The sequence below is a fragment of the Capra hircus genome, chromosome 1 (genome assembly GCF_001704415.2).
Source record: "Capra hircus breed San Clemente chromosome 1, ASM170441v1, whole genome shotgun sequence".
Taxonomy (NCBI): Eukaryota; Metazoa; Chordata; class Mammalia; order Artiodactyla; family Bovidae; genus Capra; species Capra hircus.
This window is the reverse complement of record NC_030808.1, coordinates 64,421,418-64,437,983: the sequence shown is the minus strand read 5'-3', so window position 1 is coordinate 64,437,983 and position 16,566 is coordinate 64,421,418. Positions and strand designations below refer to the sequence as shown.

Sequence of the window (16,566 nt, the reverse complement as noted above, 5' to 3'; positions counted from 1 at the left end):
AAAGTAATGTCTCTGCTTTTTAATATGCTGTCTAGGTTGGTCATAACTTTCCTTCCAAGGAGCAAGCATCTGTTAATTTCAAGGCTGCAGTCACCATCTGCAGTTATTTTTGAGCCCAGAAAAATAAAGTCTGCCGCTGTCTCCACTGTTTCCCCATCTACTTGCCATGAAGTGACGGGACCGGAAGCCATGATCTTCGTTTTCTGAATGTTGAGCTTTAAGCCAACTTTTTCACTCTCCTCTTTCACTTTCATCAAGAGGCTCTTTAGTTCTTCACTTTCTGCCATAAGGGTGGTGTCATCTGCATATCTGAGGTTATTGATATTTCTCCCGGCAGTCTTGATTCCAGCTTGTGCTTCCTCCAGCCCAGCGTTTCTCATGATGTACTCTGCATATTAGTTAAATAAGCAGGGTGACAATATACAGCCTTGACGTACTCCTTTTCCTGTTTGGAACCAGTCTGTTGTTCCATGTCCAGTTCTAACTGTTGCTTCCTGACCTGCATAGAGATTTCTCAAGAGGCAGGTCAGGTGGTCTGGTATTCCCATCTCTTTCAGAATTTTCCACAGTTTATTGTGATCCACACAGTCAAAGGCTTTGGCATAGTCAATAAAGCGGAAATAGATGTTTTTCTGGAACTCGCTTGCTTTTTCCATGATCCAGTGGATGTTGGCAATTTGATCTCTGGTTCCTCTGCCTTATTCTAAAACCAGCTTGAACGTCTGGAAGTTCATGGTTCATTATTGCTGAAGCCTGGCTTGGATAATTTTGAGCATTACTTGACTAGCATGTGAGATGAGTGCAATTGTAAAATGAGAAAATTTAAGCCTCCTTTCAAAAATAGTAGAATATGAACAGGAAGTAAGGGTAGATAAATATTTGAGTCCTTATACTTTCTTCAGTTATATTCTTTTGGATAAAGGATCATATACATAGTATATGCATACACGCTCAGTCACTTCAGTTGTATCTAATTATCTGTGACCCTTTAGATTGTAGCCCACCAGGCTCCTCCGTCCATGGGATTCTCCAGGCAAAAATACTCTAGTGGGTTGCCGTGCCCTCCACCAGGGGATCTTCCCAACCCAGGGATGGAACCCACGTCTCTTGCATCTCCTGCATTGCAGGCGGATTCTTTACTGCTTAGCCACCGGGGAAGCCCTATATGCATAGTCTTAATACAAATTCCATTACATGGAAATTTCATTTAATAGTTCTCTGTTACCTTGGTTACTGGGTCTGGGAAAATAGCTTATTTTAATATATCTGTCGATGTTAAAAAAACAATCTTAATATCTGAGAGGAGTCTTAACTTAGTAGCAGTTCTCTCACAAAAGTAGTTACCTACATGTGAATTGACAGAGTATAGACATACTTCAAAAAACAGCTCAATTGGAATAGAAAATGGACAGTTTTGAAATTTGTAAAATTTTCTGTCATCTATAATAGTCAGAATCAGAGTCTGATACTATGTGTTATCCTTGTTAAAGTGAGTATCCTGCACTGTCTTGAGTTTCTTTGTTTATTGCTTCAGCTATAAACGTAACAAGTAATGGAATGAAAGATTGATGTTTTATAAAAAGTATTTTAAGTATCACTGTATACATAAGCCCAGCTCTTGTACTCTGTTTAAAGAGTCAGAAGGAGAGTCATCTTAAGTTTCCTATTTCCTTTTAGAGAACATGCTAGAACCATCATGAAGTTTACTGAAAGTTTCTAGGGAAGAGGAATGTTTGTTTATTTGTGCTGTCATCTTCCAAGAGCTGGAGCCCACTCTGCTCTAAGACAGTTCTGCTTATTGGACCTTTTGGCTATAATACATCCCCAGCCCCTTTATTTTGGCCTTATTTTCTAAACATAATAGCATTTACCTTCCAAATTCCCAGGTATGTACTTTATGATTGTAGCTCTTCTAAATCATCATTTTAACAGAGATTTTATATTTCTGTCCATTTAGCTAGTATTTTGGTATTCTTTTTCTGTGTTATATATTTTGGACTTTGTTAACTAGATTTCTGACAGTTAACGTCTTTATTTATATATATATATATTAATATGTACTCCTCAAATTTGTGTTGCTGTGTTGGGAAAGTTGTCATATTGTTTAATGTTTTATTTTCTTGAAGCATAATTTTGAAATTCCCCAAAGGAAAAATTATTTGTGTTATCTATAAATTTTCCGGACTGTACACCTTCTAGTATATCATATTTTAACTCTAGCAACTGAGCCTTTCTAATAGGGCTAACTTAGATTTTTCACTGCATTTTGGAAAACAGGGCATGTGAGAGTTTTCTTTGTACCCATTACTCATTTGTTTGATGAGAAGTTGATTATTATTATAGTTGCAGAAAATTATGGTAATAACTCATTTCAAATATCTCTTGCATACATAAACCAGTCCTTCTAAAGCTATTTGTAGTGAGGTAACAGTTTTAAAATTTTTCAGTTCATTGAAGACTGGTATTTTTATGCAATACAATAAAAATGAATTATGAGAAAAGTGAAACTTAGGGAAATATAGGCCCTACTTTTAACTGCAAGATTCATGGTTGTAAAATTGTTCTTTCAAATTGCAATAAAAGATTCTGAACATTTATTTTCTATTTCTGTATTTATCTTACTGCAGAGCAATGGTCCGACTGGTGATACTTTTTAGTAATATATAGATGTTACCTTTTAGTAACATATTTGTGGCCTGCTTTTTGAAGTGCTTAATGTTATTTCAGAAGTATCTTAGTCAATATGAATAGCAGGTAGCCTTTAAAAAATATTTTCATGTGTTTCCTTTTCAGAACCGAGAGCTCCAGATCATGAGAAAGCTAGATCACTGTAACATAGTCCGATTGCGTTATTTCTTCTACTCAAGTGGTGAAAAGGTAGGTCTTTAGGATGTGTTTACCGAATATTGTGATTGACTTGATAGTCTTCTAGAAAAAGTTTGTATCCTGTCCTCCCATCAAAACAGCTTTGCTTATTGAATGGAAGAATTCCAAAACACATGTCCTAGTTTTTCTAACTTCACAATATGATTATTGAATATCTTTACAGGGAAATGTTCATGAAATGATGTCGTTGTTTAGTCACTAAGTCATGTCCGACTCTTTTGTGACCCCATGGAGTGTAGCCCGTCAGCTCCTCTGTCCATGGGATTTCCCAGGCAAGAATACTGGAGTGGGTTGTTATTTCCTTCTCCAGGGGATCTTCCAGACCCAGGCATCGAGCCCATGTCTCCTGCATTGGCAGATGGATTCTTTACCACTGAGCCACAAGGGAAATCCCTAATGAAATGATAGAGGGGAATAATTTTTAAGAATTTTCTTCTTTAGCTCTAAAGTTCTATATTTCAAAAACTTTCATCTTTCTTACGTGCTCCCAGAGCCCGTGATAGTTTACGTGTTTGTTGGAGGGAGGAAAATGATGTCAGTTTGTTGAAGTTGGAAGTATTGCAGGGGAACAGGAAGCAGGAAGACTTTGGACCGGAATGAGACTTAAACATTAGGAGCAAGTTTAACCTGTTCTAGGGATAGATTGCATTAAAAAGTTGGAAAAGATGTAATATTACAGAACTTCTTGTAAGTGATCACTATTTATTATCACATTTAATTCAGTAAAAGCAAAGGATAAAGAAAGAAGATCTGCTTTGAACTCCCCTTAGCCTCCTACCCTTGGATTTTCTCACCTTATACTCACTGGAGTTGGAATCATAGAAAATCATTTTCCTCAGTTTTGCCATGGTCTTTTTCTTTCTGTCTGTTCACTGTTCCTTCTTCCCAGATTCAGTCTTTTCTTTACATTCTTCCTTCACTGGTTTGGGTGAAGAGGGAAGACAAGTAATAAGCACTTAAACTCTTTGCCTAAATTAACATCACTTTGAATAAGTTCATTTAATATTTTAGACCCTTCCGTGTATGTGTTTCTTCATGTGTGTTTGAGTCACTCAGTCATGTGAGACGCTATGGACCATAGCCTATCGGGTTCCTTTGTCCATGGAATTCTCCAGGCAAGAATACTGGAGTGGGTAGCTATTCCCTTCTCCAGAGGATCTTCCAGGAATCCAGCCCAGGTCTCCTGCATTGCAGGCAGATTCTCTACTGTCTGAGCTACCAGGGAAGCCCACATACCATGCATATACTTCCCAAATTCCTTAGATTCATAATACCTCTTGATTTCTAGCCCAGTTCTTTTTTACTTCACGTATTTCCTAGTGTACCATTTAGTTATTTTCCATTGAATTTTATTTAGATTATTTCCTTAGAAATCTTTTTTTTTCCATGACAGAGCCTATAATATGGGAAAGTACCTGTGTATTAAGCCAGGATTGTGATGTACATACCTACAGATATATAATTGTTACATGTGTATGTATGTATGTGTGTGTGTGTGTCATAGCTAAGGTTTTAACAACCATAATTAGCAAATTGGCCCTTTAGTGACTCTCATTTCTTAGGTGTTTTCTCAATTTTTTCCCCCAAGTTTAAATGATCCATTTGCTTGTCTTAGGGATTATAAGCCCTCGTAAGTATTTGAGCTCTTTTATTTCCTAAGCCCTTTACTTGGTTCATGCTACCTTTTTTTTTTAACCTACAAACTGCCTGTTACATCTTTGATCTTATCTGTTTTGACATGTCATTTCTTTTTCCTGCCCCTTTCCAAATAAAATTATGGAGCATCTATTATGTTCACAGGATCATTATAATGGAATTTTGCATCCCTATGGGTTTTGTTATTAGATGCTAGACATTATAATACCCCACACAGGAGAATAAATAAAGGTCAGGATTATTTGTTCCATGAACCACTGAATTGCGTGGGGATTCATTTGCACAGGCCTCCCTACGAAGCCCCTTGAACATCTTTTGATTGCTTAATTGATATAGCTTTCCCTGAATAATCAACAAGGTCCTGTTGTATAGCTCGGGAAACTACATTCAATATCCTACTAATAAACCATAATTGAAAAGAAAAAATTACATATATATATGCATATAGCTTTCCCTATATGCCAGGCACTGTTTTAGTGTTTTACAAATACTAACTCATCTACTTCTCACAAAGATAAAGAGCAGAAAGGGAAGAACAAATCTTTCAAACAAACTTTTTATGGTAACACCCAAAGGCTTACCTGTCTGGCAACCCCTCAAATTTATTTTCCCTGTATAACTCTGGTGTCTGTTGGTCTGTTTCTTTCTCTGTTGGTTACTCTGTGGATTTCAACCTCTTTCTCTGGGTTTGTGTACCCATCATTCGTTGGATTTCTACTCATCCTACTCTCTTTGAATATTTGATCATTTCTAAATTTTTGTGTGGCTTTCCATCCGTCCTGAGCTGTTTTCTTTTTCTCTTTCTTGGAGTCTCTTCTCTCTGAGCCTTTACTACTTTGGGGGAAATTTTTAAAGAAGGAAAAATTTTCACTCACTATCCTGGCGTTTTACTTCAGTACTACATATATTATTCTGTATGTTCACATTCTACATAGTTGTATGAATAATTAATTATAACCTTATTAAGAATTCAGAATTTCAAAAGCTTTCCCTTGTTGCCTCATAATATTTTTAGTTATTGGTTATGTAATATTCCACTGAGTTTTTGTATTGTATAATATTCTTAACTGTTCCTCTAATGTTATTTTTGAGAATATAGTTAATCTACCCAAAGAGTTTATCATAATTTTTGTCCATAAGCACTTTCTAGTTCTGGGTAAAGTTCAGGTGGGGTGGTGGTTTCGTTTGACAGATATTTCCACTGACCACAGTTTGACTCAGTGGTTATAGAAATAGCCATCTTGGTGACCTTGTCTCTTTGTGCCACCCTGCCATTTTAAAAGCTGTCTTTGGGAGTTAAACAGAATATACTTTAAGCCTATGGTAGTGGAAGAGAGTAGCCAATGTAACTAGAAGGAGGAATTAAGTCAGGACAGGGACTAGAGATGTGACCAGATTAGTCTCAGTCATAGTCTTCTGGTTGGAATTATTAGTATTCAGTAATTGGAGCATCATGTAGTCAGTTATTATACTCCAAGTTACCCAATAGATTTTATTGACTCTGATTTAGTTCAGAATAAATAGTACTTTGTCCTTGATCATAGAGAAACATTTTTTCAATGTTTTGAAACTCTGGGTTTATAATACTTTAGTGAATTCCAAGTATCTTATAGAATAGTGTTTCTTAGTGTCAGTATTCAGCAGTAGAAACCTTTCCCTCCTAAATGAAATTTATGAAGAACCTCTGTTCTACCCGTAGAACAGATAAAAAGCAAAGTTGTTCCTGATTGAAACTGGAGTATGAGGCAACTGACTTTGCCTTCTCTGAGTTGCAGCTCACGTTTGTAGAAGCCTGGGACTCTGCAGAAGTATGGAAACTGTTTGTTGTTTTTACAAGAGACTTAGATTTTATTTAAATCAAGTAATAGTTTTCTTTAAGAAATATTTCCCTAACCTTACATATAAAATTGTTTTACCTGTGGTTCATCACAGTTTGATTATGGAGTAATAAAAGCTATCTTTCTTAAATAAGACTCTCCCTCTTTGTGTATGAGAGACGGTTTATAAATAGCAAGGATGTCCAGTTGATATTATTCCTCATACCAACTTTGCTGTTGATAGTAACTGTGCAGAGGGCTGTGTTCCGAAAGGGAGGTTTGTACAACTTCCTCTGGGATCAGGGAGAAGAATGGTATGCTTGATTTTGCCTGTTTGTCACTAGCCCTGGCGAGAAAACGGTTGAGGTGAATCCATTATGAAAAGTAAAGAGCTCTGGCTTTGTATCCAGAAATACTTGGGTTTGCATCCTATTTCCGTCACTTCATAGCAGTATGACAGGTAGTATTACCTTTGAAAGGCCTTTTCAACCCTTGTCATCTGTATAGTAGGGATTTTGCAAGGAAAAAAATGTAATATAAGTGCTTATCATAGCACATGGTATATAATTAACACATTAGCTTACAAATTACTAAGTAATAGCAAATATATATTGCACTTGCTATGTGTCCAGACATTGCTCTAAGCCCTTTTACACATACTTTATACCTCACTTCACCCTTACTGTAACCCAGGAAAGAATGGGTTACTTTTCCTGTTTTATAGAAGAAGAAATTAAGGCAGTCAGAGTTAAGTAAGCTGTATGACCTAAGACTCATACAACTACGGAGTGGCAAAATTAGGAATCAACTCCACAGTCTGTCTCCAGATTTTGTGTATTATTGCTATACAGTTTAGCACTAGAAGCAGTGTATCTTAGTAATGATCGTTGGGCAAGGGGAGATTACATAGTGTCTACTTTGGGGAACTTTTAGAAGTAAGTAGCCTTTTGCTCGGAGAAGGCAATGGCAACCCACTCCAGTGTTCTTGCCTGGAGAATCCCAGGGACGGGGGAGCCTGGTGGGCTGCTGTCCATGGGGTCGCACAGAGTCAGACACGACTGAAGTGACTTAGCAGCTTAGCAGCAGCCTTTTGCTGTATGATAATAATAGTGTATATGTGCTCATTCAGTAGTGTCTGACTCTTTGTGATTCCATGGACTGTAGCCCACCAGGCTTCTTTGTCCATGGGATTTCCCAGGCAAGAATACTGGAGTGGGCTGCCATTTCCTTCTTCAAGGGATCATCTTGACCCCAGAATCAAACATGCATCTCCTGCATTGCAGGCGGATTCTTTACCAGTGTGTGACTGGGAAAGCCCAATAATAATAATAGTAATAGTAAATAAATAGTAATAATAGCCCAGACTTACATGGTGCTTACTATATGACAGGAATTAACCTAAACACTTGGCAGTTTTTTTCTTTTCTGTATTTTTGGAAGAGTTTTTGAGAGGGTTGTTCTTAATTCTTCTTTAAATGTTTGTTAGAATTTATCATTGAAACCATTCGGCGCTGGCCTTTACTTTTGGGGAAGTTTTTGACCACTGATTGAATCTTTTGTTAAATAAGTTTGTTGAGATTTTGTATTTCATCTTGAGTCACTTTACCAATTGGTGTGTTTCTAGTAATTTATCAGTTTCATCTACATTATCTAATTTGTTGGTATACAGTTTATTCATCATATTCTGTTATAGTCCTTATATCTGTAAGGTCGATAGTAATATCCTTACTTTCATTTCTGATTTAGTTTTTTATGTCTTCTCTCTTATTTCTTTGTCAGTCTAACTGAAAGTTTGTCAGTTTTGTTGATCTTTTTAAAGAACCGACTTTTGGTTTCCTCGAACCTGTTGTTTTTTTCTGTTCTCTTATTTTAGGTGTGCGCTCAGCCGTGTCCGACTCTTTGCAGCCCAGTGGACTGTCGTCCTCCAGGCTTCCTCTGTCTGTGGGGTTCTCCAGGCAAGAATCCTGGAGTGGGTTGCCATTTCCACACCTCTAGGGGATCTTCCCAACCCAGGGATCAAACCTGTGTCTCTGGCATTGGCAGGCAGATTCTTTTACCACTGAGCTACCTATTTCTGGTTTAATCTTTATTATTTTCTTTCTTCTGGTAGCTTTCGGTTTAGTTTCTCTTCTTTTTCTTGTTCTTTAGTGTATAAAGTTAGGTTATTGATTTAAGATCTTCTCTCTGTATATTCCCGAGTACTGCTTTGCTGCCTCCATTGAGTTTTTGTTTTTGTTTTCATTTATCTCTTAAGTGTTTTCTGATTTTTCTTGTGTAAAGATGTGTTTGCTTTATTTCCTCTTTGGCCTGTTTGGTTGTTAACAGTGTGCTAAAAGTTTGCTGTAACAGTTTGCTATAACACTGTGCTAAAATTTCCACACGTTTTGAATTTTTTAATTTCTGGTTTTAATTTCATTGTGGTTAGAGAAGATGCTTTGTATAATTTTAGTCTTTTAAAACTTACTGAGATTTGTCTCATGGCCTAATATATGACCTATTCTGGATAATATCCCATGTGCACTTGAGAAGAATAAGTATTCTTCTGTTTTGGGATAGAGTACTCTCTCTGGATTTTTGCATCTTTATTCATGTTCTTTAGCCATCTTTCTTTCTTTGCCCAGTTCATGATGACTTTGTCTGGTTTTGGTATCAGAGTAATACTGGCCTCATAGAATAAGTTAGAAAGTGTTTTCCTCTTCTATTTTTTTGAAAAATTTCCTGAAGAATTGGTATTGTTTCTTTGAAAGTTTGGCAGATTTCTCCAGTGAAGCCATTTACAACAGATGACTTATTGTGGTAAATTTAAAATTACTAATTCACTTACTCTACTTGTAATAAGTATACTTAGATTTTTCATTTCTTCTTTTGTCCATTTTGGTGATTTTTTCATTTCATCTAAATTGTCTTATATATTGATGTAAAGTTAATACTTTTCCCTTAAAATTATTTTTGTTTCTGTAAGGTCAGTTGTGATGTCTCTGCTTTCATTCCTGGTTTGATAATTTGAGTCTTCTCTCTTTTTTGTTTCTTGGTCAGTCAGCTAAAGGCCTATCAATTTTGTTGATTTTTTTTTCCCCAATGAACCAACTTTTGGTTTCATTAATTTTTTAATTGCTTTTCTGTTCTCCAGTGTATTTATTGCTGTTCTGGTCTTCATTATTTTCTTCCTATGGTTTTATTTTGCCCTTTTTTCCCCCCTAATTTTTCAAGTAGAAGTTAAGGTTATTGATTAGAGATCAATTTGATTAGAGATTGATTAGAGATCGTTCCTCTTTTAAATGTCATATATTGGTCAAAGGCTATGTTTCAAGTCTCATTAGCCAGTTATATTTTTATCCTATACCATTGGATGTGTGATTGGCTTGAATGCTGTTGTCATAGTTCAGGAAGTTCATTATTTGTTTGCCACATGTTGAACTAGGAACTGATAGATCGGAATTTCCCCTCTCATTGCTCCTGAGAGGCTATAGCCTTGGACACTCAGTCTTTTTCTCTGCCAAGATGAATATGATTTTACTTCCTGGGAGTTGCTATTGCCTTAGAGTGGCTTATTGTTTACTCAAGTGTATGGTCAGAGGTTGTTTGTAAGCCACTTGTGGCAATAGTACTTCTGCTGTATGTTGATGTATCTGGGCAACTCAGGGAGTGCTTCAGGTTTGTCCCGTCCTGCTCAGCTAGCAGCTGTGCACATCCTTATCAACTTACAGAGATGACTGTAATTCCAAGTAGGCTCTTCTTGACTATGTTTTCCCTTGGTTCTTTCTGTTAAACTTAATGATGCCTTGCCTTGTTTGTGCCATGAGCCTACCAGCCTCCTCTTAATTGCTGTCTACAAAGATCTCCTTTTATACAGTTCATGAGGTTCTCACAGCAAATATGCTGGGATAGTTTGCCATTCCTTCCTCTAGTGGATCACATTTTGTCAGAACTCTCTGTTACAACCTGTCCATATTGGGTGGCCCTACATGGCATGTCTCATAGCTTCATTGAGTTACACAAGCCCCTTTGCCACGACAAGGCAGTGATCCATGAAGGGGAAAGATTGAGGGCAGAAGGAGAAGAGGGCATCAGAGAATGAGATGGCTGGATGGCATCACCACGGATGGATGCAATGGACCTGAACTTGGGCAAATTTCAGGAGATGATGAGGGACAAGGAGGCCTGGTGTGCTGCAGTCCGTGGGGTCACAAAGAGTCAGACAATGACTGGGCAACTGAACAACAGCAAAGATCTCCGTTGGTTTCAGGCAACAGTTGTAGGCTAGAGTTCTTCCTTCTGTATTGCAAATAGTTAACGTCTTGCAATAGAGCACATAGCCTGCCTTTCTCCCTGGATAGAACCCCTGCGCTCCCACCCTAGAACTGGATGAGGACTCACTTTTCCCAGAGTTACGCTCCCACTGTATGAGAAGGCACCGAAAGAGGGGCAGTAGCAATGGCACCCCCTAGTCTTCACAAGTTGGCCCTCCCAGCATGGGAGCTGTTCCTGTGAGCAAATTGAGGATGAGACTGTCAAGGGCTTCAGCCTACTATGCCTGGAGTAGGGCTTCTCTGACTTACTTGTGGGGGCTGAGTGGGGGAAGGGAGAGACAGTTCTCTTGGCTAGGATAAATCTTTTGCAACTTGGAGTGCAGCTAGCTTGTCCCTCCTGGGGTGAAACTGTAGTCCTTGACTAGGAGCTGAGAGGAGAGGGTGCTGTCTGGAGTAGAGTGCTGGATTGTTGTTCAGTCGCTCAGTCATGTTCAACTCTTTCGCAGAGAGAGTCCTGAATAGAGCTTCCCATACATGGAGATAGGATGACAGGGTAAAGGTACAGGTCTTTGCTAAAATGCCATAGATTCTTGCAGTTCTTATCAAGATTCATTTCTTACTTGCTGTGTGCCCTTAGAACAATTTCCAGATACTTCACAGTTGTTGGCTAAGTATTTTATCATTTTGCTTTGCTGAGGAGAAGATCTAAACTCCTTTTACTGCTGTTCCAGAAGTCTTGCTCCCCCTCTTATTATTTTCCTCACTTTGTGGACTACTTAGTGAAATTGTTATTCTTGGTAGAAAAGGTTAATAAAATAGAGGCCTCCAACTGTAGTGGGTGCATACTGTATTGTAGAGGGATAAATTTAAAAAGTAATGACTGAGCATATGCTAATCATCTTATGTCTTTTTACCTCATTAATTTTAAGTTTAAGCAAACACAAAAAATTAGCACCATTTTACTAATACTTTATTAAACATATACAAAAATAAATATTTTAAAATATTAGATAAACACACTTTATGTATAATTTAATCAAATTCAAATTCCTAGAGATATTCATTTGGTTAACTGGAATTACATAATGTCTTAAATCATAAATATGCAATTTTTCTTAATATTTTATGATTTATAAAGTGCTTTTGAAATACATTTTTCTCATTTAAAAATCACGTAGTACTGCTGCTAGGTCACTTCAGTTGTATCCGACTCTGTGCGACCCCATAGACGGCAGCCCACCAGGATCCCCCGTCCCTGGGATTCTCCAAGCAAGAATACTGGAGTGGGTTGCCATTTCCTTCTCCATCATGTAGTACTACTAGATAGCTAATATTCTATTTTGTTAGTTTTATCATTGGAAAAATGGAAGTCTTGTGTGATTAAAGAATTTGCCTGGTGTTGTATAGTTAGTAATTGTAGGAACCACTTTCAAACGTAGATTCTTCAGCTGTAAAGTGTGTTTTCTTTCCAACCACCTATTCTCTTCAAATTGTAAAACTTACTTCAATTTACCTGCATTGTATAGTGTTTTAGGTACAAAGTGTAGAATCTTGAATTTGAAGGAGGACAGGAGGGAAATATACTGCAAAATGATACATGGAATGACACTTACTTGTATTAGGAGTAGAAACAGTATGGAGGAAAGTAATAAATTATACAGAGGGGTCAGCAAATGAATTACATAGGAGAGGTGATGGTTATTCAGGGTTTGAAGCCCAAATAAGAGCTATTTTGATATATAGTGCAGAATAGGTATGTGTCAAGTTTAGAAGTACAGGATTTTTGAAAAGTTTGTTGGAGTTAAACAGCGTAGTCTATGTAGAGGAGATACAGGTATTTCAAGATTTCAGGTATATAAAGTAGGGAGTTATGGGGCCAGTAGTGGGATGTGAAGCTGAGAAAGTAAAAGTAGTTTCATAATTGTTTGTCAGCTTCCCTATAGGAAAAGGATTTTTTGGTGTGTTGCCGTTTTAAATTAAATGAAATCCTGTTACAGAAATGACATACATGCAGAAATGTTATACAGAGTTGTGGCTAAGTATATATGTAGTCGAGTTTACAAAATTAATGCCTCTGGCTTTTCTCTCTCACCTTTTTTACTGTGTGAAAATGACTGATAACAAGGAATTTTATTCACTGAAATAAAGAGATTACCTAAATAAGACCAGTTTTGTATTTTTCTTTAAGTTTCATGGTGATTTATCTTACAGTATAATAGAAATAGAAAATCCGATGAAACTTTTACTGAAGAAATGCTGACGTTTTTGTTGGAGTGTGACCTAAAGAATAAATATATAGGTAATGTAAAACTCCCTGAAGTGGATGAATTATCTAGACCTCCTCTTGAGTTATAAATGTTATTTACAGCAGTAAGATGCCGACTATCATCTGCTTGAAAATGTGAATCTATGAGTTCCTTTTTATTATTAATTATCACCTTGTTTTATGTTATCATAATATTTTAGTGAAACTAAAATATTTCTTCATTCATACTGTAAAAAAAAAAAATTGAAATAACAGAGGGGTAGAAGACAAAAATAAGATCTAAACCCTAATCCTTAAAACCCCCAAATCTCTTTCCACCTAGGCAAATTTCCTATGTGCATATATGAGCACATATATCATATGTAGGAGAAGGACATGGCAACCCACTCCAGTATTCTTGCCTGGAGAATCCCAGGGCTGGAGGAGCCTGCTGGGTTGCCGTCTGTGGGATCGCACAGAGCTGGACACGACTAAAGCCACTTAGCAGCAGCAGCAGCATATCATATGTTACCATAACAGCATAATAATATGGCCTTTTATGTCTGTGTGCCTAGACCCTGCACCCAATTTCCTTTATTATTAACATCTAATATCAGTATGGTACATGTATTACAATTAATGAACCATTACTGATAGATAATTATTAACTAATGTCCAAAGTTTATTCAGGTTTCCTTGGTTTTTACCTAATGTCTGTTTTCTCTTCCATAATCCCATTGAAGCTATCTTAGTGCATTTAGTTACTATGTCCCCTAGGTTCCCCTTGGCCATGACAGTTTCTCAGACTTCCTTTGTTTTTGATGACATTGGTGGTTTTGTGTAGTGGTAGGTAGATATTTTGTAGACTGCCTCGGTGTTGGAATTTTTCTCATAAGAAACTAGAGCTATAGGTTATTTGGAAAAAGACCACAGAGTGCCATTTTCAGCATATCACATCAAGGGTATGTGCTGTCAACACGATTTGCTATTAATCTTCATCACCTGGCTGACCTTGTATTTTTCAGTTTTCTCTACTGTAAAGTTACTCTCTCCCCTCTTCCATGCTGTATCCTTTGAAAGGAAGTTGCTATCCACAGCCCACACCTAAGAAGAGGGCGGTTATTTTCCTTAAGGGTAAAGTCGCTGTGTAAATTATTTGGATTTCTTTTGGGTGATGATTGTTTCTTTATTAAGCTGTTGTTTATATCAGTGTGGACTTATGCATATTTACTTTATACTTTGTGTTATAATGTAATAGGGACAGAGGAGCCTGGTGGGTTGCCATCTATGGGGTTGCACAGAGTCCAACACGACTGATATGACTTAGCAGCAGTAGCAGCAGCATAATGTAATAGTACTTTTTTGTAGTATTATAAAAATTTAAAAAAAATTGTAGAAAGATGCTCAATCTCATTCATAATTTTAAACATTCTATTTTTATTATTATTAGTAATCAAATGTTCCTGCTTTGATCGTTGGGAGCTCTTTGCGGCTAACCGTCTGTTTTCCTTTGTCATAACTCAATTACTGTGGGCTTCAGTTTTGTTTTGGTTTTGTATTTTGAACATGTCTTTACTTTCGGGCATGTAGATTATTTTAAATTTCTTTTCACAAATCTTTAGTCATCTTTGTGTGTGTGCATGTACATACACAGAGGCACAGGCACAGAATTGTTTTCATAGACTTCATTCCTAGACATGGCATTGCTGAGTCAAATTGGATGTGTCTGTTCATCTTCACTTTGGGGTGAATATTTTAGCCCACTGACTTCCCCAAAGATCGCAAGAATTGGGGCTTTCACCAGAAGTGTAAAATGGTGCATTTTGGACAGACAGCTTTCCAATACTTAGTTTTCTCAGGTTTAATTTATTTTCCAATTTGGTATGTAAGAAATGGTAGCTCATTGTTATCTTATGGCCTTTCTTTAATTATGAATGAGAGTGAGCATCTTTCTACATTTTTGTTTGCCATTTGTATGGCCATATATTTGTGCCCCTTTCCATTTTCTTCTATTAGAATGTTAGTCTTTTCTTATTGATGTACAGGAGCTATTTGTATTATAAACAAAAACAAGTAAGCTCTTTATCATGTGTAAACAGTTTTTTCCCCAAATTGTCATATTTTTATTTGGTTCTGTTTCTTTTTAAGCTTTACATTTTTATGTAGTCAGATTGGCATTGTTTCCCTTAATAGCATATAAATATTTTGTCCTCCAGTATTTGCAAACACACATTTTTTTTTCTTCTGGTACAGTTTTTATCAAGATTTTGTGTCATTTTAGTATTTCTTTTCTTTGAAGGAGTGAGATAAAGATGAAGCTTGCCTTAATCATTGTTGTATGCTAGGTGCTCAGCACCTTCCCCATCCCCTCCCCCAGTCTCCCAAGCAAAAGAATATTTCTCTTTTTCCTAATCCATACCGTTTCCTGTTAGTATTATTTCCATCTTTAACCAGCCTGGCACATTCATCAGAGAAAAGGCATCTACTTTGAAGATTTTTCTGCAGTGCAGGTACCCTAAACTCAATTCTGAGGAGAACCCTGGGTCACCATGATAGTTTGCTGAATGCTTTTTACTGGGTTCTCTTGCATGCTGCTTTGCATCCCATCAAATTTTTAGAATGATAACGCAATTCTACTTACAACTGCATCTTCAAGCAACTTTGTTTGTGCAAGTTGAAAAGTTGGGGTAAGAGCATCATAGTAAGTTATATCTGTTTTCCAGTGGACGAAATTATCCCAGCTTTTGCTGAGATTTTGTCATCTAAATTTCTTGACTTAAAAGTGAACAATTTTAGAGTGGAGCTCATAGAGGAGGAGCTATCAGCAGTTTGTTGTTGTTCAGTCACTAAGTCATGTCCGATTTTTGCGACTCAAGCAAAGAGTCAGACATGACTCTTAACTGGACATGACATGGACTGCAGCACGCCAAGCCTCCCTGTCCTTCGCTGTCTCCCAGAGTTTGCTCAAACTCATGTCCATTGGGTTGGTGATGCCATCTAACCATCTCATCCCCGTTGCCCCCTTCTCCTGCCCTCAATCTTTCCTAGCATCAGAGTCTTTTCCAGTGAGTTGGCTCTTTGCATCAGGTGGCTAAAGTATTGGACCTTCAGCCTCAGCATCAGTCCTTCCAGTGAATATTCAGGGTTGATTTCCTTTAGGATTGACTGGTTAGAGAATAGTTTATTAATAAAAATGAGAAGTGAACCATGGAGAGAAATATTCTTAGAATTATACATCATGTAGTTTGGAAGCCTAGTAACTGTTTTTTGAAATCTACTTTCTTATTATGTTAGGAGACTGTTTTCAGTGTCTCCAGCTAAATGATACTCTTTATAGGTTGTGTTTTGCACTTAGTTTTTAAAATTTTCTGCTAATCTGTGAATATTCAGGCATTCTGTTTGATAACTCAAAAGACATTGTGTTAAGAAAACAACAGGCCTGAGATTTTTCAAAAAATTAGAAATGATATCCTCAGTCTCTTAAATGATCTTTTGATAAAAAGATAACTGCTACAAAACTACTTCAGGAACATGAAAATATTATATCTCTGCTGTGATGACATTTCCTAGGAATGGGCACTTTCCCCTCAGGGAGGTTTATTCCTGAGGTTGTTTAATTTATGGCAGAACATCTCCAGGTGTAACAAGAGCATTTAAAGAATATGATTTTGAGCCCATTTATTTCAAAACACTATTGGTGGTATTTCTTCTT

The 16,566-nt window shown here is 37.0% G+C and overlaps 1 protein-coding gene across 5 annotated transcripts in view; it reads left to right on the top strand.

Moving 5' to 3' along the window:
• The window catches only part of GSK3B (glycogen synthase kinase 3 beta), a 217,461-nt gene that overhangs the window by 114,049 nt on the left and 86,846 nt on the right, over positions 1-16,566 (top strand). For all 5 annotated transcript variants that reach the window (XM_018042977.1, XM_018043204.1, XM_018043122.1 and 2 more), the window contains exon 3: positions 2,794-2,877. In XM_018042977.1, the coding sequence (XP_017898466.1) occupies positions 2,794-2,877 (84 nt within the window). The remainder of the gene's footprint in view (positions 1-2,793; positions 2,878-16,566) is intronic.